The sequence below is a fragment of the Carlito syrichta genome, unplaced genomic scaffold (assembly GCF_000164805.1).
Source record: "Carlito syrichta isolate Samal-C Ts95f unplaced genomic scaffold, Tarsius_syrichta-2.0.1 Scaffold307639, whole genome shotgun sequence".
NCBI classification, from domain to species: Eukaryota; Metazoa; Chordata; class Mammalia; order Primates; family Tarsiidae; genus Carlito; species Carlito syrichta.
The window spans coordinates 168170-194506 of NW_007251735.1; the positions used below are offsets into that span (position 1 = coordinate 168170).

General features: G+C 37.1%; 2 protein-coding genes across 4 annotated transcripts in view; both read right to left on the bottom strand.

The window, feature by feature from the left end:
- Positions 1-1628: 1628 nt before the first annotated feature.
- Positions 1629-18721, bottom strand: RSL24D1 (ribosomal L24 domain containing 1). Of its 2 annotated transcripts, XR_002482340.1 has the most exons (7): positions 18522-18721; positions 14708-14821; positions 13032-13104; positions 9709-9772; positions 7042-7127; positions 5650-5865; positions 1629-2113 (listed from the first exon to the last, which is right to left on the bottom strand). XR_002482340.1 is itself a non-coding variant. In XM_008064518.1 (6 exons), the coding sequence occupies exons 1-6, from the start codon at positions 18600-18602 to the stop codon at positions 5792-5794; spliced, it is 492 nt and encodes a 163-aa protein (XP_008062709.1). In that variant the 5' UTR covers positions 18603-18721; the 3' UTR covers positions 5398-5791. The 2 variants fall into 2 exon arrangements, 1 of the variants encoding a protein (XP_008062709.1); XM_008064518.1 differs by lacking the exon at positions 1629-2113 and having other exon boundaries at positions 5398-5865.
- A 6823-nt stretch (positions 18722-25544) lies between these two features.
- Positions 25545-26337, bottom strand: part of RAB27A (RAB27A, member RAS oncogene family) — a 58475-nt gene continuing 57682 nt past the window's right edge. For both annotated transcript variants that reach the window (XM_008064519.1, XM_021715773.1), the window contains exon 7: positions 25545-25901. In XM_008064519.1, the coding sequence (XP_008062710.1) occupies positions 25703-25901 (199 nt within the window). In that variant the 3' untranslated portion in view covers positions 25545-25702. The remainder of the gene's footprint in view (positions 25902-26337) is intronic.

Sequence of the window (26337 nt, forward strand, 5' to 3'; positions counted from 1 at the left end):
TCATAAACAGGTGTGGATGAAATTTAGAATTCTTATTTGGATAACAAGATTAGCATATATTTCAGGAGTAAATGTAAAGCAGTTCCTCCAATAATTATACTATAACTAATGGCATTGCTATACTAATTTTTTAAAGAACAGTGCATTTCAAAAACCTTCATCGTTTAATTAAATTTGCTGTCTTAATTACTCTCAACCTTAGACAGATGATACCCTGTCAGTCCTGAAAGAACGGGTAAGAAAAAGAATCCATTCTGGCCATAAGAAAAATTAAGCTACTCCATAAAATCTATCATTTTCTCCAACACACTTTCTTTTGCTGCTAGATTTTATTCTTCAGTGAATAAACATAAACTAAGGACCAACTATGTGCCAGGCATCCTGCTAGATGCTGTTTAGGATATAGGCTAGTGATTAAGAGCCAGAAAGATGGAGCTTGAAACTAAGCTCTGCTAGTTGTCAGCTAGTGACATGGACCATGTTCCTTATCTGTAAAATGGGAGGATCAATTTGAAGGGCTGTCAATATTGGGAAACAAAATATGCAGTGTGCCCAGCCCTAATTGTTACTATATCACTGGTTTCTCACATCTCTAGGACTAGGAAAGGGTACTGTATTCTGTTGGCAAATGTGTCATCAGAGGCGTTGAGAGTTTGTGACTTGGATAGTTTATCCTTCGAGAGTTTTATTTTTACTGTATATTATTATTTTTTTTTTTTTAAGAGTTGGAGTCTCACTCTGTTGCCCAGACTGGAGTGCAGTGGCCGCTCCCGGCCACCGCAGCCTTGACCTGCTGGGCTCCAGCGATCCTTCTGCCTCAGCCTTCCAAGTAGCTGGAACCATAGGTGCGCGCTACCACGCCCAGCTAATTTGTGTGTGTGTGTGATTTATTGTAGAGATGAGGTCTTGGCAAGTTGTCCAGGCGGTTCTCGAACCCGCGGGCTCAGGCAATCCACTCACCTCGGCCTCCCAAAGCGCGAGATTACAGGCTGAGCCACTGAGCCCGGTTTACTGTATATTATTCTAACGTATCTTCTGGTAATTCTTCTTGTGTGCTTTCTAGAAATGGAGAAACGATTTGTCTCCACAAAGTCAAAAACTACTAGCTCTAGTGTTTTGGCAACAAGAAGAATCTGGGAGCATTGAAGAAAAACTCGGGGAACATGCCAGTTGCAGACACCTGTAGCTTAACAGTGTGAGCAAGCACCTTGTGTCATTATCTGCTTTGGGATGTCGTATCCTTTCAATCAGGTATATTGTCTTTAATATTTGCTACCTACATTACATTCTCTGATATCAGAAAAGGAAATACGTCACAATATCACTAAGTATAGGCTAAAAAACTGTATGAGGTAACTCATTGATTAGGATGGCATCCTCATTGGTGTTCCTCTTAGAGTCCATGACTTGGTGTGGAACCAAATGTATACACACTTTACTAGAAGATACTAAGCAAAGCAAGTATTTAACTGTTGACATTCTGAAAACAAAGTTTCTCATACTAGTAAGGGGGGAGTCTCCTTTATTATTTGGTTAGTTACAACATTCCTTTGGCGCAGTCCTCTTTAAGTCTTAATAGATTCTCCTCCATTAGTTCTTATTTTTATTTTTATTCTGTGGCAACCAAAGGAACTTTTCCAGCAACAGAACAAGTTCTGGGCAAAAGTTCTTAAGAAATCTGCCAAAAATACCTCATGCTGTTTTTCCTGGGATTCCTTGACATACGACTGCTCCAGCCAGACTCAGAAACACAGCTTTGATTGTTCTGTTACCATTAAATAATGATCTAAGCGGCAAAATCAGGAATGTAACCCAAGGCCAACACTGCTCTCCAGCAAGCCTTCCCAACAGCGCAGAACTGATTGATGTCAGGGTCACAGTCTGCTTCCATTCTTGGCGTATCTCTCTGCTGTTAATTTTTTATATCCTTCAAGTTACTGGTAATTTACAAATAGACAGAAGCCAAGGTGAGAAGTAAACCTAGCATATAGCTACACACTCATTTTCCATTTAGTCAACATTTATTGATGAAAGGGTCCACTAAGGGGAGGTGAGTCTGTGCCGATGCCACAGGAATAATGCAAGATTGAGATAAGGAAGAAAGTAGAAAGAAGTTTATTATTCACCTTTGACAGATTGGAAAGGGGGTCAATACTCACAGGCAAGTGTGGCATCAAAGGGCCAAGAACTGGGTATACTTAAGGGCCTTTGGGGTAAGGGAGTTTAGGCCTCAAGGAGTGCCCAGGGCTGCAGGTCTTTGATGTTGATTGTAGCCACTTTAGTCTTAGATCTTGAGGTCATCAGACATTAGAATTTCATGCCCTCAGGTGATGGGTTAGATGAGAGGAGACAAGGGGAGGGAGTTTTCCTGCAAAAGACTTTTCAGACCTTTGCAGTCCACAAACTCCTTGACCAAAAGGTGGTCTAATGATCATTTCTATGGCTCTGTCCTTGCCTTGCATCTGATGGAGAGTTGCCGACTTGGTCTACAGAAGAACGTCTGAACGCTTCCTAAAACCTGCCTATTGGAAATTTATCAATATCTAAACCGTGCGAGATTCAAAGCCTGTCAGGGGTAAAGTCTAAGCAAAAAATGGTTATGCTGAGGCAAAACTACACTAAACTCAGTTTATTCTGGGTCTCTATAGGTACTTCCTTTCAATTGAGCACCTTCCGTGCACCTGGTACCTAATACATGTCTGGGGTAGGAAAGAAAGTCTCCACACTCCAGAGATCATGATAGAAATGGGTTGCCTGGATTGTCAAGGAAGTCTACCAGTTGACGTTTGGTTGCAAACTTTGGCAAAAAATAATTTATTAGCAGGATCATAAGGAGAAGTCTACCAGTTGACGTTTGGTTGCAAACTTTGGCAAAAAATAATTTATTAGCAGGATCATAAGGAGATCCAGAATCAAGAGGAGGCTAAGGAAAGCGATCAGGTAACTGGTACCCCAGGGAAGATTATGTGGCAGAAGGATCACTTCCAACACCAACATGATAGCTTCCATTCATTAAGATTAAAAACCTAACCGGGCTCGGTGGCTCAGCCTGTAATCCCACCCCTTTGGGAGGCTGAGGTGAGTGGACTGCCTGAGCCAGCAGGTTCGAGACCCGCCTGGGCAATTTGGCAAGACCTCATCTCTACAATAAATCAAAAAAATGAGCCAGGTGTGGTAGCACGTGCCTGTAGTTCCAGCTACTTGGAAGACTGAGGCAGAAGGATCGCCGGCGCCCAGCAGGTCAAGGCTGCGGTGGCCGGGAGCGGCTACTGCACTCCAGTCTGGGCGACAGAGTGAGATACCAACTCAAAAAAAAAAGAAAGTAGAGCCTTACATTCAAAGTATGAAGAATCCTTTATTTATTTATTTATTTATTTAGGTCATCCAGGCTGGAGTGCCTGATAACAGCTCATTGCAGTCTCAACTTCCTGGGCTCAAGTGATCCTTCTGCCTCAGCCTCCTGAGTAGCTGGGACTACCGGCATGCACCATCACATCCAGATAATTTTTAATGTTTTGTAAAGACAAGTTTTTGCTATGTTGCCCAGGCTGGTCTCAAAACTCCTGGCTCAAGAAATCCTCCTGCCTTTGGCCTCCCAGAGTGCTGAGGTTACTGGTGTGTACCTCCACAACCAGCAAGAACACATGCATAAGAGGTCATTTCTCTTTTTGTAGAAATGATTCAAATCAACATGATGCTGACTGATACACTCAATAAAAAGACATGCAAGGTAAAATGTGTGCCACCTGTTCAATCCTGCAATATATTAATAAAGGAATATAGACTTTGGAAATTCTTCTAGAGTTCTTTAAATTATTTTATTGTTTTTAAATTGCTTTTTCCTCATCTTTTCAACACACTTAATTCAGCAAACTGTCATGTTAACGTTTATAAGGAAGTCTTCATTCAATATTAGAATTCATATATCAGTGAACTAAAGTTCAATGTCTTTTTTGCAGATGTCTACTTAAAATGTTAAGTTAAATTAACAGGGGGAAAAATAACTTTTTTTTTTTTTGAGTTGGAGTCTCACTTTGCCGCCCAGGTTGGAGTGCAGTGGTAGGCTCCGGTGATCCTTCTGCCTCAGCCTTCAAGTAACTGGAACTATGGGCGTGTGCTATCACACCCAGCTAATTATTTGTTTTTAATTTTTTTTATTGTAGAGACGAGGTCTCGCCAAGTTTCCCGGGCTGGTCTCAAACCTGCTGGCTCAGACAATCCACTCGTCTTGGCCTCCCAAAGTGCTGGGATTACAGGCTAAACTACTGAGCCCGGCCAGAAAAATAACTTCTATAACTTACATTATCCCTTAAAATTATGGGCGACTATTCATTTTTTAAACTACTAACTGGAAAGAGTCAGAAATGTATTTCCCATTTCCACTCTTTACAACTGAAAATGTGCTGGGAATAAGATGTTCTTAATAACAGAATTTCCCAGCTGACTCAAAGGCTAAAATTGACATTTAACCATACACGTCCCTATCTTTGTGGACTAAGTACACTGGATTCAATTTAGCCACAGCTATCCCCAAACCATAACACCCTCCATCTTTCTCTCAAGTCAAAGCCTACTGCTATTGGTAACTTTTGTGTGATCACACACAGCCAATACTAGCAGCTAACATTTTAACACTAGCTTACTATGATGGTGGCCTTGAAATATTTGCCAGGCTCGGTGGCTCAGCCTGTAATGCCAGCACTTTGGGAGGCCAAGGCAAGTGGACTGCCTAAACCAGTGGGTTCAAGACCAGTCAGGCAACTTGGCGAGACCTCATCTCTACAATAAATAAAAAAATTAGCTGGTCGTAATAGTAGGCGCCTGTAGTTCCAGCTACTTGGAAGGCTGAGGCAGAAGGATCGCCGGAGCCCAGCAGGTCGAGGCTATGGTGGCTGGGAGCGGCCACTGCACTCCAGTCTGGGTGACAGAGTGAGAATCCAACTCAAAAAAAAAAAAAAGGTTTTATGTTATGTGCAAATAAAATAAAGTTCTACCCATAAATTTTTTTTCTAAAATAATTAAGAGCTCTTTTTTGAAAAGCTACACAACAAATTTTAAAAGGCACTGGGATGCCTCTACTTTCAGATCATTACTAGGCTTAAAAAATGTTCTATTGGGAATCACAAGTTAGAAATGAGTATTCTCCAAAGTGTAAATTATAGTGCCATTTCAGGCAAAGATTGTTCATTTCTCAGTCCCGACATTTCTCAGTCCCCACAACTACCTATCAGAACAGTTAAACCAGGCCAAAACAATCCAGCATAATTAGGCTTCATTATATGATGTCATTAAGCTCTTTAAGATGCTAAAAAACCAAAACAGGAAACACTGAATCAAAATATATTATTGTTAATACCTTGTTGTTGTCCTGCTTCTGTAACAGTAAAAAAGGGAATATTTAACTGCAAAGAAAATTTTATTTTATGAATCACTAGCCATGAATTTTTGTCATCAGTTATATAAATGTTGCCTAACTGCCCAGTGCCATTATCCAAATGGCATGACCATTTTATGTCTATAATTCACTTCTGTATTTCCAAACAATTTTGATGATTTACATAAGCACATCCCTCAGTGAAGGTTTAACACTAAAACACAATCTAACATCCAAAATATCTAATCCTTCATACACAGCAATGTAGGAGAGATTGATTTTTAATCACTTTTCATTTAAGTGACTTTATGTAAAAAATAAGTCAATAATTTAGAAGTCCTAAGTCTCCGAAGTCCTGGTGCTTAAGTCCTAAGGATAGTTTCAAATGTACATATAGAAATGGGTGCAGTGAGATTTTTAAGAAACATCTTCCATGTCCACATCCTGTTGTAACTGCTGTACCATTTTCTCTTCCAGCTGCTTTCCTTTGCCTTTAATAAAAATAAAAATAAAAAACTTAATTCAATGTGATCTTTAGGAATTTATATCAACACTTTATAAAGGATCCTGTATTTTCAAGTAATATTTGCCATTTCTAAGAAATTTAAGAATAACAATAGCTAAACTTAACAGATATGCCATGCATAAAGTAAGCATTCTACATATATATGCTCATTTTGCTCTGAAAATAACCTCCATTTAAAGATGAGAAAGCTGAGGCACAAAGACAGATTAACCCGCCCAAGGTCAATCAGCTAATAAGTAAAAGGCTGATATTTGAACCCTGGCCATCTGGATCCAAAGTCCCTACTCTTAATACTACTATATCTACCTCAAAGAGGATTATCTAAAAAAATTAGATTAAAATGGTTCATTCCCAGTGCTTTTGGGGTATTAGTTTGAAACAAATGTTCCAGAATTTTGTTTGTTTTATTTTAATAAAATCTGGCACAAAAATAACTAAAGTAGATTTACACAAATCTACTCAACATATGGTTACAAATTTGACCTTTACCAAAGTCTAGGTAAAATTTCTCTCCCTTTAAGTAATCAGCATAAATGAACAAATTATATAACATATTGTACTTGGTGCCAGTTAAGTAAAACACTGATTTTCTAGCATATATATGAACAACTGCCCAAATGAGTGACAATCAGTAAGCAACAGGAGCAGTAATTCAAAACAGTAATCCTCAAACTCTAGTATCAAAATCACCTGAAATGCTACTAAAGAACAGAGATCCAGACTCAAAAGGCCTGGGTCTTTGTATTTATACTAAGGTTCCCAAGTAATTCCAATAATAACTGAAGTTAGAGGACCACTAATATAAAACATTGTCCTATAATCAAAACATGTATGAGATAAAATCATCCACAAAATTACTACTCAAATCATTTTGCTTAACTTGGGGAGCTATCTTATGGAAGATAGTATTTAATGAAAGAAGAAAAGAAATACTACATGCATAGATTGACCGCAACTGGAAAGCACACTGAATAAATTATTTTTTATAAACCAAGTCATACCATAAAGGTAATGTGAAAGGTAACATTTTAAGTGGAAAAATACCCAAACTTAGTTGGTACCTAATTACACAGATGACAAAAATCTAGATTTTTCATTTCTCTTCTTAAAGCAGAGAACTCTTGTGCAATGCAGTACTCACCTGCAAGAGGGGCTCGAATAAGATGGATGTTTTGCTTGACTTCTTTAATGTCCTGAACTTTCTGTAGTTCTTTATTTTTCTTCAATCTAAGGTAAAACATATCAAAGTCAAAATTTTAGATACTAAAATTTCTTTAAGAAGCCACTGCTTCTTAATAATTCATAATAAAGCTACTAAATCTATCCATTAAATTAACCACACAGATGAAGAATGGGAACCTGATGGTTGCCTTCTGTTCACTCTGTTCTTCTTCCCCTCTACACCCCACCCAACAGGAACGTCAGTTCTGTCAAATAATTCCCAAATGGCAAGTGAACGTAACCTAAAAGATTTCTACTTCCCATTTATTCCCAATTTTAAGATAAAGTCACTTGTTAAGCCCTTACATTTTCTTTCCTAATAACGTAAACTCAAGATGACTGTTTAGTTCCTAATTAGCTTAAACAGGATTCCTATACTACCACAATATGTTCATTCATTACGTCCCTGGTGCCTAGTCTGGAACTCAATATTATCTGCTAAGTAAATGAAGGAAGAGATTGAGAAAAAGAATCAACAAACCCAGAGACCAAAGTTTATTATATACATATAGTGCTCTTTCACATAAAGCAATCTCTAACTTTTTAGGTGCCTAGATCTTTTCTCAAGTAGATAGGTCTGTGTTATGTAATTTTTTTGTTTTTTCTTTGAGTTGGGGTCTCACTCTGTAACTCAGGCTGGAGTGCAGTGGTGCAAACATAGCTCACTACAGCCTCAAGTTCCTGGTCTCAAGCAATCCTGCTGTCTCAGCCTCCAGAGTAGCTGGGACTTAAGGCTTGTGCCACCATACCCACTTAATTTGTAAATTTTTGTTGAAATGGGGTCTTGCTCTGTTGCCCACGCTGGTCTTGAACTCCTAGCCTCAAGCAATCCTCCTGCCTAAATCTCCTCAAGCGCTGGGATTACAGGTGTGAACCACTGTGACCAGCCTAATTTTCAAAAATCATTCAGTAATTACAAGACTGTAAAACACATATGATATTGAACAGAAATGCTAACAGACTAGTTCTCAAACATTTAGACTCTTTTTCTGTAATGTTTTAACATCTTTGAAGTCAGAAAGCTGCTGATATATGCTTCTTTTCTCTGATAGATTCCACAGCAATTAGATTAAAAGCTAATAATCCTGCTCTGAAGAAATAGCTGATTCCAGACTAGGGAATGAGAAGCACAAGATGAGGCTTAAAATATCTTGTTGGCTGGGCTTGGTGGCTCAGCCTGTAATCCCAGCACTTTAGGAGGCCAAAGTGAGTGAATTGCCTAAGCTCACAGGTTCGAGACCAGTCTGGGCAACTTGGCAAGACCTCGTCTCTACAATAAATCAAAAAAATTAGCCAGGCGTGGTAGTGCGCACCTATAGTTCCAGCTACTTGGAAGGCTGGGGCGGAAGGATCGCCAGAGTCCAGCAGGTTGATGCTGGGGTGGCCATGAGCATGCCACTGAACTCTAGCCTGGGCAACGGAGTGAGACTCCAACTCAAAAAACAAACAAACAAACAAAAAAAAACCCCACATCTTGTTATCTATAAAGTAAGAAAGCACTCAAAGAGTGATGAGGAATTATCAAAATGATGTGGGAGCCCACCAGAAAGAACTTCTACTGGCCAAACTCAGGCTACTTAGAACATCAAAATAAATAATGACAATAAAAAATTATAACTCACTGAATACCATAACAACCCATGAATATACAACATGATAATAAATGAAGAAATTATAAAATTGAGGAAAAAGGAAAAGCTCTTTCTTACATAAGAAAGGCAACTTAGAAATATAAAAGAATTAATGGAATTAGAAAAACCACCAATTGGCAACAATCACAATAATAACTGATTCAGGCAAGACTCTTATGAATGCTAAAACCAGTAAGTTTAGCATCTGAGAAGTAACAGGCTTTCTGTAGAATCTCAATGTATCTCCGGTAGGATATGTATTGATTATAGAGGGGAAAAAATAGTAACATTACAGTGAAGAAACCTGACAGACATCACCTTAACCAAGTGATCAAAGTTAGCATCACCTACAGGGTGACATCATATGCCTCTTCATACGATGCATGAGAAAGGCACATGTGATAACACTGTGATACTCCTGCCGAAGGTGCCTAACCAAAATCTAACCACGAGGAAAACATCAGACAAACCCAAGCTGAGGAACATTCTATAAAATAACTTAGCCTATACTCTTCAAAACAGTCATGTAAGACAGAGAAAGATGAGAAACTATCCAGATTAAAGAAGCATGAGGAATATGACCACTAAATGCAATCCATCATCCAGGATTTTCTGTTGCTATAAAGGACATTATAGTAACAACTGATGAGCTCTAAACAAGGTTTATGGATTATACAATAGTACTGCATCAGTGTTAATTTCTTCACTTTGATATGTAATCACACTATGTTTATTTAAGAAATGTTTCAACTTGTTATACACTGCAACTAAGAACAAAGTAATGTAGTAAGTGTAGTAAAATGCTAACAATATACAAGTTTTTCATACTATTGCTGCAAGTTTTTTGTAAGTTAGAAAGTTACATCAAAACAAAAAGTTAAAAAATACTAATGCCTCTAGATATCTACTAGTAATTATTTTTCCAAGAATAACTCTATGCAAATATTCATTCATACCGGTTCATTATAAATTTAGCTTGGCGCTTCTGTTTGATCTCTTCAACTCTCTTCATTGCATCAACTACAAAAAAATTCATAAACGTTAGCAAACTTATACACATTCAAGCAGTTATGACAATAATCAACAAGTATTTTAACAAACACTCATTATTCTGATTTAGAAATGAAATTAAGTGAAAAAATTCATCGTCAAAGCAATCCCTACTGAAAAAGCCGACAAAAATATATACTCTTGGCTAACATTATTGTCAACTTCTCTTTCATAAGCATCACTTTTCAAATTTCTTTTCACAAAACACTTCATTGCATTAAATTTTCCTTCCACTTTAAAACAGTCCAATGTTTTTCAAATTTTATTATAAAGAGAACCTGAATTATCGGAAACTAATTCCATTCTTAGGTTCATAATCTTCATGAATAAGGATAGCACCTTGCCGGTCACAAAACACTTTTTCTTCAAGTGCCTGGGATATGGTCGGCACATGATGGAATGAATATTGGTAGAATAAACCAAGCAATCAACATTGCCATGTTCTCAACCACTAAAATCCAACGGTTTTGGAAAATGTCTACAGGAGCCTTGGCTGTAAGGTAGCAGAGTCCAGCTATGCTCTAAAAAATCTCTACCAATACTGTGCAATACAAGACAAACCACAAATGTAATTTGAAATTTTCTAGTAGCCACAGTTTTTAAAAAACTAAAAAGGAACAGATGGAAATTTAACAATATATTTTATTTGACCCAAATATCCAAAATATTGTCATTCAACTTGTAATCGATATAAAAATTATTAATAAAATATTTTCCTGTTTTCATACTAAGTCTTCAAAACCTAGCATATATTTCACATTTACAGCACATCTCAATTCAGACTAGCCACATTTCAAGTACTCAGCAGTCCCTATGGCTAGAGGTGTTACTGGACAAGACTTCTGGCCTAGCTCCTTAAGTAGTGTGTAGATCTAAATACTAACAAGATATTCAGAGTCTTGGAAGTATCTCCCCACAATATACTTATTAACAACAAAGAGTAAAATATTAACTCTCCAGTGGAAAACCTGGCAGACATCACCTTAACCAAATGGTCAAGTAATGGAACTAATGAACAGCACAAGCCTTCTGACAAGACACACTAAGAAGTTAGCATCCTGTCTCTGATGTTCTTACCAAATGTGCATTACCCAAACCTAATCTTGAGGAAGCATCAGACAAAACTCAGTTAAGGGATTTCATACCAAACACCTGGCCCATATTCTTCAAAAGTGTCAATGTCATAAAATACAAAGACAAACTCAGAAATGTTCCAGATTAAAAGACTAAAGAGACATGTACTATTTTTATTTTTTCTCCGAGTCGGAGTCTCAGTGGCATAATCACAATGATCATAGCTCTCAGCAGCCTCAACCACCTGAGTTCAGGCAATCCTTCAACCTCAGCATCCCAAGTAGCTGGGACTACAGGTGCATGCTACCACACTCAGCTAATTTTTTCTATTTTTTTTGTAGAGACGAGGTTTCACTATGTTGCCCAGGCTGATCTCAAACTTCTGGGCTCCAGCAATCCACCCACATCAGCCTCCTAAAGTGCTGAGATTATAGTATGAGCCACCACATCCACTGACATACATGTACTATTCTTAACTAACTTTTGCAATACAGACTATTGTTGGACAATTAGAGAATTATGAATAGGCCTGATATTAGGTAATAATATTGTATCGATGTTAATTTCTTGATTTTAATAATTACACTGTGGTTATGTGAATGTTCTTATTTTCGGGAATGAAAAATATGTATTTTTTAATAGTTCGGAAAGAATTATATGCTAAAGGAGGGAAGGGGAGGAGAGGAGCGACAAAGAGAAAAAAATGTTGGCATTTAGGGAATCTGGATGAAGGATATCAGAGAACTCTACCCCTGCAACTTTTCTGTAAAATCTAAAATTAGGTCAAAATAAAAACCTTTTTAAAAATGTAGTCCAGGGAATAGTAACATTGGCATCATCTGGGAGCTTGTTAGATATGCAGAATCTCAGGCTCTATACAGACCTATTGAATCTGCATGTTTAACAAAATCCCCTGTAGGATTCATGGAACCTCTGGAATTAAATAGATGTTTACATTAGTAACGTTTAAAATGTCAACTATAAATCCATGCAGTAGCTTAGAATTTATATGCTGAATTTGTATCTTTTCTTCTTCACCTTGCAGCAAAATGATATGGGCAAGTTCTAATACTTAGAAGCATGTCCACACTGTAAAGTTATTCAGAGGAAAATAAACAAAAGTGACAGGTATCTCTTTTCCAAAGAATAAATATATTGTATTTCCTGATATTCCAGAAGACTGAAATATTTTGAATATAAGAAGCATCTGACAGACATCAAAAACTGATCTGCAATACAAAGAGACATGAGGGATAAAATATAAACTACTCTTCCTACTATCTCTGCTTTTGAAGTTCTACTACTACTACCTCTGTGAACATTAGCACCTTAACAATGGAAATGATGTTAAAAGGGATGTCCAGCTATGACCCAGTAGGCGAGTGATAAAGTTTGGGAATTCTAAACCTTAGGAATTTCTGGCTAACAAACCCATCTTCCCCACACCCAGTACTAGATATGGCTAAAGGCTTCATCAAAACAGTCATGGGAAGAAGAGAAGATAGGATGGGGTCTCCAACACACATGAACACAGTGGAATAGTCAAGCTAGCTCAAAGGACCAAGTTTTACTACATACAGGACTTTTTTCATTAAAGTCTCTGCCTACTTCAGAAAAAAAAAGACAAGAATTAGATATTAGTGCTTTTAATTTCAGTAGCCTATAACTTCATTTTCACCTAAGTCAAGAACTTAGAAGTTCTCCTGGAAAATTTGTAATGACAGCCTTACGTGCTGCAGTACTTTTTCATTTTAAAGAAACACTAAATCGTATAAAATACAGTTTATATCCATAAATCAAATAATCTGAAGTTGTAAAGTGTGTTAGGTTTTGTGTATATTTTAACTGTGTCACACTCACTTCAAAAAAGTATTTACCATTTCTATCTTTTTCAGATTTTTGCATGTTTTTACATTTCTGTATGGGTACTTCAAGTAGTGTCAAATTTAACAATTGCATTTTTCATAATGAAAATACCAGCCAATTCTAAAAAGGAGTTGGTAAAAGATACAAATACAAGTCATTAAAATCAGAATAAAATAATAAAAGCCAAGCAATAAAAATAGAAATTTTTATATTTCAACAATAACTAACATGTAAAGTTATAGTAATTCCCCAACCAGCCTCTCCTGAAAATTCCTGGTATAAAACTTACTAGTTTTATTCCATAGCTCTCGCTGGTACTTGACAGGTTCATTTCTACGTTTTTCAAATTCAAATGAATTATCCTGTGAAGGGAACAGAGAAAGTAAAAATATGGTTTCAAAAAGGTAGAAAGGAAACATTTCTTAAAACACCCTCCTTTTCATAAGAATTTCAAGTGAGCAAAGAACCACCCCAGGTGATCTCAGAGAATATAAGTTTTCAAACTTTTTCACCTTTACACAGTTCTATAAACACAACAGCCCTACTGAAAACATCTCTCTACATTCAAGTGATTCTCAAAGGGAGAGGAAGGGACAGTATCGCCCCTATCATTCAGAGAAGCATATATAATTATTGGGACTTCAAATAAACTGGAAAAGCTTCCCCAGTTCTCCATTCCTAGATAAGACTCACAGCCAGAAAGCTTTGTATTAGATTGAATCATATGAAATTGTCATTTTTCACAGATCAAGAAGAGTCAAACATCAAGAATTTCATATGGTTCGACCTAAATATCCATCTGTTATAGCAAAAAGATGTGAAACTATACATATCTTCAACTAAATGTAGTGCTACTCTGCAGAAGATTCACTTAACATTCCTTTAGGTTCCCTTCAAACACCAATACCACTTCAAGTAGTTGGTATTTGGCAGTTAATAATCCTACTAATCTTCAAACATGCACAACAATTTTGGGAAATCTACAGATGTTTCTCAGTTTTCAAACCTGACATAGACATATGAAACGCATCTTTATTCAGATCATAATAACCTGGAAACAAGTTAACAGGGTAATCGGTAAATGACTGTGGCTGGCATTCTTTTTTCACTCCTGCAGTTGCCACTTGTGTTTGGGGTGTTATGCTTCCTCTTGTGTCCAGACTGAAAATTATTTTTGTTGACAGTAATCGTGATTTGGCCTTGCCTCTTGTCAAACAATACTCTTTACATTCTTGAAAAACTCTGGCATTAAGGAAGCAGAACCTGCCCTCAGGCAGTAAACAGATGGGAAAAAGGTCGCAGGTATGGGGGGAAAGGGGACTATGAAGGAAGAAGTCAGTTTAAAAGATCGTCCTCCCTCAAACACAGCCAATGCTGCAGCTTTCATCTCCTCCCTTCTTAGGGATTGTATGTGGACAAGCTTCAATAGATCCCTTTATCAGTTCAATAACAGCAATATGATGACGCTGGCTCACCCCATGAAAGCCCTTGACTTCCCACTACTCTTCCTCACACAAACACTAATTTCTCTCCTCTCAGACACAAAGTCCTACCAAGAAAATCTAGAAACTGACAAATAAGTCTATTACAAACCTCATCTGTTCAGGAATCCTTTAATCTCTTAACTTCCTCTCAAAATCCTTGATTAGCAATACCCAACCTGGCCCCAATCCATCTAAATGATTTCCCTTTGTTTGTAAGAGCTAAAAATAGTTTCAGAGAGCAAGAAAAATCACTTCTACAAAATTGGATTGGAAACTTTTTTCCCCTTTCAGATTTCTACAGAATTGTTTTTCAGGGTCATATAAGAATGAGAAAATCAGCTCATTCTCAAAGCCAAATAAAAATTAAGCACTTATCAATCATGTTACAGAAAACCTTGTTACGACTGATTACATCACATACACCCCTCCCATTAAAATTTTGAAAAATGTAAAAACTGTATTGACAGCTAATTGTACTCACCACTGTAAGCTCTTTACCAGCTGCTTTCCGGAATGCTTTAGTCCACCTGACCTTTCGAGGATTGCGCTTCTTTTTAAAGTTTTTATGACACTTGGATTTACAAAATCTAAACACCTACAAGAAATGTAATTAAAATATTGAAAGTCAACATTAAAAAAAATGTTTGTACCATAGGATGCTATACCTGCTAGACAAAAAAATACTGCAAAGTCTGAGAAATGACAATGGTTCTCATGCACAATTCCTTCTACTTACACAACCATTTAGAAATGTGTAAAACATATCAGATTAAATAGAAATTGAACTTTTTTCTTTTACTGTCAAATATCATTCCAACTAGAGGCTAAGGATCCTGAAAATGTGATTAAAACCTAATAATCATTTTTATAGAATAACAGTAAAAGTTTACAATTATCTTGAATAAAGGGAATAGTTTTAAGTATAGACATTTATTTAAGTCCCTCCTCAATTCAGGAGAATTTTCAAAATTCACTTTCTGTGTACCTCAATAGAGATTAAAGTTCCAAACAACCATTCTGAAATCTCCTTTGATTTTTTCCATCCTTCTGGTTAAAAGTTCAAAATAATTTCAAAAGTCACTAAAACTGGCAATAGATTTGTATCCTAAAGTATAGATTCATAGCTCTACTAGTAAGATTCTTTACTTCTTTAATTCTCCACCTTCATCCCAAAACATTTAATCCTTTGATAGCGCTAACTTAAAACTTAGTGATGCTTTAACATGTTCCTGAAACAGCTCATTAGTACTCTGCATAAATCTAAATGTATTATTTTGTTATTTTGTAAATATCTTAGAACACGTTGCAATTTGTGTATGTTACTAGAGGAAAAGGGAACAAAAGAGTAATTATTTGGGGTTTATGGATCTTAGGAAAGAAAATTAAGTTGAATTATCATACCTAGAAGGTGTGACCCATAATAAAATAGGTCAAAATAAACGGTATAAACATTTCAAACTAAGTCTGTGTATATCATAAATCATAATACAATTTTCACTTTATATATATACAATGTTCTATGGGGAACTTCAAAAGAATGTCATTATACACAATAGGACAGTTTTCTTAGAAACTGCCAATATCAGTTTAATCTGATCTAGACCCCTATCTCCTGGAGAGCCTTCTTCTAAGAGTCTTGAGAGAAAGCATAATTTCAAATAGACTAGAAGATACAAAACTGCTGCAGTTTCCTGGAATAACCCACTATGAACTCGATATCAATAAATTTCATTTGCGTATTTTCAGCCCAAAATACTACTACCTTTTAAAGTAAAAGCCTCCTGCATTTAACACCTACTAGACAGTCCCTAGGCAAATCTTCATTTCTGAGATCTATCTAATGAGAGGATTGAATTTGTTCTGACTCTTCTCAATTCCAAACAGAGCCAATGAGGAGTCTATTTGACTCCTGATCTAAGAGGTATTACCTGAAAAGCACAATAAAGTAATTGAAGAGACTGGAACCACAGAGGTATGAAAGGGATGCAACCAGCAAATAAGGAGCATCTATGCATCTGATGTTGTACTAGTGCTTGCAATACAAGAATAATTAAAACATGGTACCGTGCCTTGAAAAGTTTAGTCTAGCAATGTGATATTCTCACTTTGCAAGCAAAAAAGATAGAGATCAGACTAAAATATAAACAATGGGGTAAAGCTATAATCATGGACAATGTAATACGTAAACGCATATGAGGAAGTGGTTAAATCTATGGTAGGGTATGCAGTGGGTGCATTATGTGTGAGGCAAAGCTTCATAGGCTCAAGTTTCCCTTTTAATCTAGTCCCCTGTCATTCTCAGTCTTCAACATGCACACAAATGATCTGTCATACCTTGGCCTCAAAGTTCTTCAAACTTTTTTTATTTTGCTAATTCAACAAACATTTATTAAGCCCTTATTAAGGTTCATTTATTTTTCCTGTTTGCAAAGTATGTGAAAATATAGAGCGTTAGCACTAATTCTACCCTTAAGAGGATACCTAAGAAGAGTAAGAGGTGGCTTTTACGAAAGACAGTTCCAAAAGCTAAAAGAATAAAGGCAGAAGGACTAGTTAAGAAGTTATAAAAGTGGCAAGTGCCTAATCTGAACCAGGGCAGGAGACTGGAAAAAAGGCAAAGATACCACTACCTTTTCAGAGGCAGAATGGACAGGACTTGATAACTGGATACAAAAGGTAAAAGATTCAAAAATGACTCTCATGTTTCCAGCAAAACTACTTAGGCACATAAGAGTGGTATTAATCCACAGAGCAAACAGATTTGAATAAGGAATTCTCTTTCCATAGGCCCACAAGCAGGATTTCCTCATCAGGTGGAAGATTCAAATCTAAAGCTAATGAGATATAGATCTGAAAATAATCAATATGGAAAAGATGAGATGCTGCTTCTTTGTTAGTGCTTAAGGGCCTCTGTCTTATTTTTCCCACCAACCTGTTCTGATCTACTGGCTTTCCTTAGGCAAGCTGACTCCCAACCAATTTAACACTGTCCTTGTAGACTTCCTCATTAACTTGAACTTCCACTGTGTCTGCCAAATCAATACTCAGTTCTGGATAGCTCTCACGATCTGTTGTTCTAATTCCAATATCCACCTGACAAGTATTGCTGGACAAAAATCATAAAATCACAACAATTAGATCATGTACAAAATCACAGTGCCTAGTAGAAATAAAACCCCAACCTGGGAATCTTTTGGCTAAGTTTTAAAAAATTCTTATCATGTTCCTGAGAATAGGTATTCAAAATCTTCTACATGCTATTTTAAGCTCTCAAACATATGTTGGTTCTTCACTCTCAGCTGGATCCTTTGCTCCCAATTTCATGAGGTCAATACCTTTGCTCTATTACAGAGATACAAGGTGATGAAGTTAGACTTGTAATTCTTTAATAAGCAAATATTCACTTTGTTAAATACAGATTCTTAGATCCTATTCCCCTCCCCCAAACATTCCAACTCAATAGCTCTGACGGAAACCAGGAATCTGCAAATGCCCAGTAATTCTGAAGCAAAAGTGAGAGAAGTAAAATTCTGAGAAACAATGTGTTTCTCTGAGAAAGTAAGGAGTAGGATTCATTCTGATATGACAGGGCAAATTCATTATCATTCAAAAAGTCTATCATGTCTAAGCCTAATATTTATTATGTACGTGTTTAGGCTTGTTTTATTTGTATGTGTAGCCCTATCCCAAGCCCCTATCATACAATCCCCAAACAGCGTAATTGCTCCGATCTATGCCTTTGTTCAAAATGTGAACTTTCCTTCCACCTAGACGCCCTCTCCTCTCTTCCGCAAAGCCCAAGATACAGGATAAACATCACCTCCAGTCTGAGTCTTTCTATATACGACCCTCCCCAACTCACTTCCGGTAACTTAAAACACAACTCTACTATTGAGGAACATGAACATTTCCACCAACATCTACACCCTAGTATGGTCCTTAGCATAATGTGACTGGACACACGATCTACAAAGTTTACTGGATTCAGAATCTGGCCCATGTACAAGAGTGCCAAACAGCCAGATTCCCAATCCCATCCGCACTGGCTGGGATCGCTCCAGAATCTCATCACAGCCAACCCTACTCCACCCTACCGGTGGCCGATTCCGCTAGGGGCACCAACAAGGGAAAACTCCCAAGCTGGAAGCTGAGGCCCGACACCCCGCTAGGCCACCCTCCCTCCTCTTGGAGCAGCGCGGAGAACCCGGGCCAAAGCCAGCAGGCGCAGAAGACTCGGGTGCCGAGCGGGCACGCCCAGGACCCGCTGGAGCGCGGGCGGGTCTCGGCCGCCTCACCTTGCAATCATTGCGGACAAACATCATGCCGTGGCCAGGATAGACGGGCCCCGAGCAGAAATAACACTTCTCGATACGCATGTTGAACCCGCGTGAGGAACCATGGACCCAACGCCAAGCTTCAGAGGAAGTGACGTAGTCCCATAACCGGAAGTGACGGCCTTCCCCGACCCGGAAGAGACGCGTGTTCTTCGCTCTTGTGGCTCCTTAAGAAAAGGACAAAAACAGGGCCGTTTGGCGCAGGCGCAGAGCCGCTGGCGAGGCTTGTCCGCCCTTACTCTGGAAAAGGGAAACGTGGGTCTGCGACGCCTTCTGAACTCGCTCTCCGGGCGCCCAGTATTTTCTCTCCAAACGTGGACGTTTACACATAACTTATATATGTCTTCTTGGCTTGTGCTTCGCCCCAGGGGGCTCCGTACACTTCGGGCTGTCTCGGAGACTCATTTGCCCACTGCCTGTTCCAGACCAGCCCCGATTCCGGTCTTGTGCGGACTTGCGGGGTTTAAGCGGCGAGAGCCTGCCGGCCAACCTCACTCTGACCATAAAGTGAAGACACTCGGGTCTCTAAGGCTCCAAGAATGTTACCAGCATCTTTTTTTAAGTATAACATGGTGTTCGCCTTTCCCCAACACCCATTTAAGTGCATCTACGTATGTGGTAAACAAACATTTTCACAGGAAACTGAAGTTCCCTCCGCAGACCTCCAGTCTTCCTCCCCAGTGACAAACAGTTACTTTTAGCAAACGTGCACTCGTGTGGGTTCCTGTCTCAGCTCCCTCTTTACCCCGATAATGGACATGCCCTTTACCCTGTCCTGCATCTTGCGATTACCTGGCTCCCTTCCTTGGAACGTGAGCTCCACGAGGGGCAGGGATCGCAGTCTGTTGTTTACGGCTATTAGCCCCGGTACCACCGTCCCTGGCACATAATAGGCATTCGATACATTTTTTATTATGAATGAGCTTTTGACGTTCCTTGTCTACATGTATGCCATTGTATGTGAGCATCATTCTAATTAGTCACTTATCAGTAGACTTCCCTTTCTTTTGGCATAATAAGCATCCTTACTGATACACTTTTTTGTTTTTTAAAAGAGTTTATGTAGAACTAGATCAGAAGATACATATAGTTTTTAAATTTGGTAGATAATACTAAATTGCCTTCCAAAAGCTTTTACCAATTAACATTCAGCAAGAAACAATAAGATGCCAGTGTCACCGCACTTCTGTCAAAAGTGGTCTCTGCCAACCTGAGGCGAAAATTTATTTCATTATTTCAACTTGCTTTTATTTAATTGTGAATGAGGTTAAGAATCTTTTGCAATGTTTGAAGTCTTGTTTTTTTTCTGTGAGTTGCCTGTTTGTCCTTCTCACAGCTTTTATTGTGCTATTGATTTTCAACAGCAATTTACATGTTAAGGTTCGTTTTTTACTGACATGCATTTAGAAATTATTTCTCCATGTGTCAATATTTTAAGAAATTTTTGATTGTGTATATTCAGATTTACTCAATTTTTAATGTTTTTGATTTTGGTATTTTCCTTTGAGCTGCATTTCCCACTCCAAAATTGTTTTTCTAGATTTTTAAGTATCACTTAAAAAGTAGTATCACTTTTCACACTTGAATTTTCAACTGAACTGAAATTCAAGTATAAATGAGGATAAGGAATTCCAATGTTTTCCCCCAGTGCTACATGTTGATAAAGTGTCCTTTCCCCCACTGACTCAAAATTTCACTTCTTTATAAGTCTGTCTCTGGACTCTTTTCCCACTGTTTCATCTACTTATGCAGCAGTTCCCAAGTGTTTCGATTGTTGTAATTTTTTAAATAGCAGGGTTTACCTCCTTTCCCTTCCTTCCTTCCTTGTCCTTCTTTTTCTTTAGTTCTCTATTTTTCAGGGTTTATTTTTTAATTTTCATTTTAGAATCAGTTTATCTAGTTATATTCTGCAAATACACACTTTTTTCCTTTTTATTTGATACATATGTTTATTGTCTAGTATTTGGCCAGTAATTCCAGCATCATGTTAAATAATGAAGGCACATACCAGATATTTTAGTCATAAACATCTGCCCAACAATTTTTTGTCAAACAAGAGACGGAAAATTATTTTACTCTTTAATCTTTCCTCTCCTTTGTCAATATTTGCGATTTCTTTACACAGTTCCTTCTCAATGTTCAGTTTTATCCTGCTACTTCATTCAATACGTTTTCTGCTCTTCCCATCAACATGAGTACCTAAGTTTACCCTCTTACCTTTAGATGTCAGAGGCCACAACCTTCATCCATGTTCTTAATTCCACACCTTAAGGCTTCATTTGTTCTCTTCAGCCTATGAACATACTCAGTGCTTCACTTTAGGTTGAATAGATGAGTAGCCAGCCTTAGAAATTTTTCTTTTCTTTCCAAATATTTTAATGGAATACAGGAGGAGAAAAACATGTATTCCACATCCAACAAGTTGAACTGAAATTTTGGAAATACTATTTCTTTTCACTTATTCTGTTTGGGACTTAGGACTCTTGAACCTGAGGGTATGTAGTTTTTATCATTACTGGGAAATTCTCAGCTAGTATCTTTTCAAATAGTGCCTCTTCCTCCATTTTCTCTCATTTTTTTCTTTCTAGAATTCCTACTAGGTACAAAGTGAAGCTTTTAAGATTTTCTTTATGTCCCTTAACCTAATACTTTCTAACATTTTATCTCTTTGCTGAATTCTGTGTAATTTCCTTTACCTACCTTTTAGTTCACCAATTTTCTCTTCAACTCTGTCAAACATGCCATCTAACCTCTAACCATTAAGTTTTGAATATCAATGTCCATATTTTTCACTGTTGAAATGTTTTAATACTTCAAACCAGTCTTATGTCTTTAATATTGTCTCCTTTTCCAAATTTTTTCATTCCTTTAATGTTTGTGATTATTTTAAATATTTTGACTTTATGATCTCCATCTGGTAAATACATTATTTGAAATTCTTAAATGCCAAAACCTATTGTTTGGTCTACCGGCCCTTGCTCATGATTGGGGGTGAGGAAAAAATGAATTGTAATTTTAAATTTTAAGCTTATCCATAGTAAAATATTTTCTCTAGGAATCTCATAAGGTCTGTGTAGAGATGTTTCCTCTGAAAAGATTCGCTTTGCTTCTACCGGGTAATACAGAGCAAAACACTTTTATTAATGTTAACTTTTATGTAAATTTCTTAATTTAACATTCCCAGAAAAACTAGTAAACTTGAATCTCAAACCTGTTTAAGAGCAGACTTATGGTTGTAAATTATCACAGGAGACTAAGGATATAGACCAGGCCCTGGCTATGCATATGTCTGGGGATGGAAGGCTCTCAGTTTCAGCACACTAATGTTTTGTAACCATTAAAACCAAGTGTCTTGATTACAGTTACTGGCAAAATCAAACCAAAAGCAAACCATGATTGCCAGCAGGTTGTTATAAGTCCTCTACATTGTTGTTGCCTGTTTTAGGGGGTAGGAGGGTGGTCTTAGGGTATCTCCCTTATTTTCTTGAGAAATCAACAGATTTTTAAAAATATGTTCATATTTTATCCAGTATACTCTAAGTAGTTTATAATGGGAGAGACTTCCAGTTATATAGTCACCCATATTGCCAAAAGCAGAAGACCTATAAATACCACTATAATGATTTCTAGTTTATTTTAAAAAAAATGCCTAAATTCCTTACTGAACATTTCTTAGATTATTAGCCATCTTGACATTAGCTTCAAAATATTAGAATTCAGGCTGGGCACAGTGGCTCATGCCTGTAATTCCAGAACTTTGGGAGGCTGAGGAAGGAGGATCACTTAAGCCCAGAAATTTGAAACCAGCCTGGGCAACATAACAAGACCTCATTCCTTAAAAAAAAAAAAAAACCAAATTTAAATAGCTACACATAGTGGTGTTTGCCTGCAGTCCCAACTACTCAGGAAGCTGAGGTGGGAGGATCACTTGAGGTCAGGAGTTGGAGGCTTCAGTGAGCTATGATCATGCCAGTGCACTCTAGCCTGAGTGACAGAATAAGACTGTTAAAAAAAAAAAAGATTATACTTCTCAGATTTTCTAATTTCTTATCACAAACCAATGTGGACTGAGACTTTCTAAACATTTTTTTGATGTTTTTATTTTTAAATGCTACTCCTGTCTTTGAACATTTATAGTGACCTCTGTGTTGACCCTGCTGCCTCTTCAGTCCTTTATTCAATCAACAAACATTTGAGTACCCATTTTGTACTTTTCTGTGTACCCTTTTCTGTATGATGGTAACACCATTTTGAAGAAAACTACTGAGTCTCTGTCTTCATGGAGTTTATATCTTAGTGGATGTAGACAGATAAATATATCAAGTAAATTGCTTCTCGGCATATTGGCTAAGATCAAATATAAATACATCAAGCAGTGATATATTTACACTGAGTGATATGGAGAAAAGCAAAGCAGGATAATAGGTCAGGGAGTAACAATAGGGTGGAGGATGAAGAGGAGTGACCGCTATTTTATATAAGGTGGTCAGCAAAGTCCTTTCAGATGAGGTGGCATCTGCACAGTCTTAAAAGATGGGAGGGGGAATCATCCAGATATACGGAAGACTAGCATTTCAGACAGAGGAAAAAACAAATGAGAAAAACCTGAGGCAGGGATATACTTGGCTGCTCCAAGGAAGTCCATGTGCCGGAGAAAAGTGAGGTAGGCAGGCGTAGGTAATAAGGTCAGAGAAGCCATCTCTCCACATGCCCCCCTTCATCCAGTCAATACTATATACTTCCCAGTATCTCTTGCATTGACTCTCAGCCTTGATCTTACATCAGGCCCTAACCTTCCTTGCTGTGTTTATCTGAGATTGCCTATTACAATACTTCCCAAATATAGATGGAATAAATGTTTGATAATATATTTAATTACTTTTATCAGAATATGTTGTCTTGAATAGTTCCTCAATGAGTACCTAATAAAACATAAATCCCTGAATTTTGTTTCCTCTAGCATTACAATCTCTGGTTTGAAACTTTGTGATGAGAAATGAAGTTATGTTCGCACAAAAACTTGACAGTCTAGGCCACTTTTTTATTATAGCTTAATTGGCACACAGTTCATTGCAGATACATTTCACTTTTACACAAGCTTGTAAACAGAAAAATACACTGATGCACAAAAACATGATACTTCAATATCAAACTTAAAAAAATGATTTTTAAAAGAATACAGATTGCTTATTTCAATAATTAAAGGTGGTTCTTGTGTATGCACTCTATCATGTATACATTTAATTGTATTATATGTTTAAGGCCAATAGAATCTATAGCTAATTACTATTTTGGTTTTTGAAAATGGAAACATGCAAACATTGCCTTATTTTTAACTACACAAATAGACCATATAAAATGTGCCCTGCTATGTAGCTATAAAATCATGATGTACTCCAATGAAGTCATATAAAAACTTTAGGAGGCATTGCTATATAATCATAATCCTGCCCTTGAAACATTGGAATACACAATTAAAATGCATAGGCCTCAATGATTTCTTTGAAATTTAAAAGAAGCCCTCATTTTAAGGATAGAAATATATAAAATCTTACTAATCATGGCTCAGTTTGTTATGCAAGTGGCAGAAGGGCAGTGACAAAAAACATGATAGGTGCTCAATAAAAGCCATTTGAAAACTATCACGTACATGTATAAGTAATGATTTTTCATCATGCTTGTATTTTTCTAATTACAGTTCTATCAAACACTTGCCACAAAAAATACATTTATTTTCTTCTTCATTTAAATTATAATGAGTAATATTTCTTCCTCACTAGCCATTAAGCTCCCTGGAAATTTTAATCTACTTTACTTAAACCACTTTAATAAATAAGAATTTCCCCTAAATGGAATACCTTTGAGCTTTATAAACAACTTCCATAAAACATTTTAAAACCACCCTTAATTTGGTATAAAGACACTTTGGTAATATAGCAGAATACATGATCTTGGCAAGACCCAGCAAGAACAGTAAATGTCCATAATCTCAATGAAAAATACAGACTATAGAATATTCCATTTTTTATATTGAACTAGAATACAAATGTGACTGCTTAAATGCAAACATCTATCTCCCACCAAATAGCAAACAAACATTTTATATAATTAAAAACCAATTCCTTAGATCCTCCCAATGGAAAAGTAAAACAAATTGCAAATATTAGCAATACAGAGAATGATGGCAAAGACAGAGATAAGTAGTTTACAAGCTTATTGAAACTGCAGCCTGAGGATGCCAGATCAGTGTTATAAATATGAAGGAAAAAAACCTAAATATTTATTTATCACAAATAACTTCAGCACAAGCACCAGCTATGTTCAGATGTGGCCAGCACATAGGCCGAGTATAAATGCACAGATCACAGTGAACTGAAGCCATAAAATCTAGTTCCCTGACCCTTCGATGAACACTTCAGAGCAACAGGAGTATAGCAGGAGCCAAAACTCCCATTTCAGTTGCTCATACTACGTTAAGCCACTCCTGCTCTTATCCCCAATCCCTTTCCCACCAACAAAAAAGTCACAGTCAGCATACAATTTGTCAATCCTGGTTATCCGGGGTCTATAGACATGGCCATAATTTGTTCTATACTTATGTCAAAGAGAATGCTTACATAAAATTAATACTCAAAAGACATTGAACTGATGTGTGTGTATTCCCTTACTTAACATTCAAGTCATTTAGGGGGTATTTTAAGTCATCTATGGTATGAGTTTTTAAATTTCGAGTAAAGACTGTGACAGTTTTGTAACTGCATCTAATATCTTAAATGAGAGATTCTGGGCCTATCTAAATTAAGGCAGGTGACAGTATCCTCAGTCATTCTATATAATAAATACCCACTTCTGTGGCTGCAAAATCCTGAATCCTTAAATGATCTAGTCATAGGCTAAGGTTTTATAAGGCACTTTGACTCTGTGAAATATTTCTCCTAACTCTCAGGCTAAATAGTAAAGAAATATTTACAAAACTGCAGCAAATTAAGTTTCAAACTGGATGCTTTATTGGTAGGTCTAGTGGGGATGGTGAGAAGCAGTCTATACACAATGCCTATTAATCTCTCACTGTGCCATGTATCAATCATAGAGAAGATCCCAGGCATGGGCCACCTGAACTACTATGTCGCTTACTTGACTTCTCAGCAGCCACATCCCCCCTTCTCCTTTTCTTCACTGAGCTGATCCATAGAGGTGTGACCATTGGACCGCACCACTCCTTCAGGAATCCAGGACTTGTCCACACACCGTTCCATTCGCTTCATTATCAGGTCCAGAAGCATCTCAATTGCTTGGCTTATGTTTGTCCCATTGGCAGCACTCGTTTCAAAGTAGGGGATTCTGGAAGAAAGAGACAGCTTGGGTAATAACATGTAGAGTGCAAATATGTGAGATAACAATAAAATTTTACCACCTCAGGGTATATTACAAAGCAAAACAGACAATAAAATAAAAATAATTCACACTGCATTCCTAATTAGAGATGCACAACTGGAATTTTTAGACTTCTTCAAATCATCAGTTTTCATTATTTTTAAAGGAAACATATGTATGCAATATATATTTTAATAATATTTATAGAACTAATTTAAATTTAGTTTAAATTCTTAAACTAAAATGTTTTAGTTTAAGAATTTAAAACTTGATTCTTGGCATTTAAAAAACTGTTTAAATTCCTCAAGATGAAGAGTAAAACTTAAAACTTTTTAGAAGAAAATATGATACTATCTTTTTGACATCAAGATAAGGAAAGATTTCCTTTCTTTCTTCCTTCCTT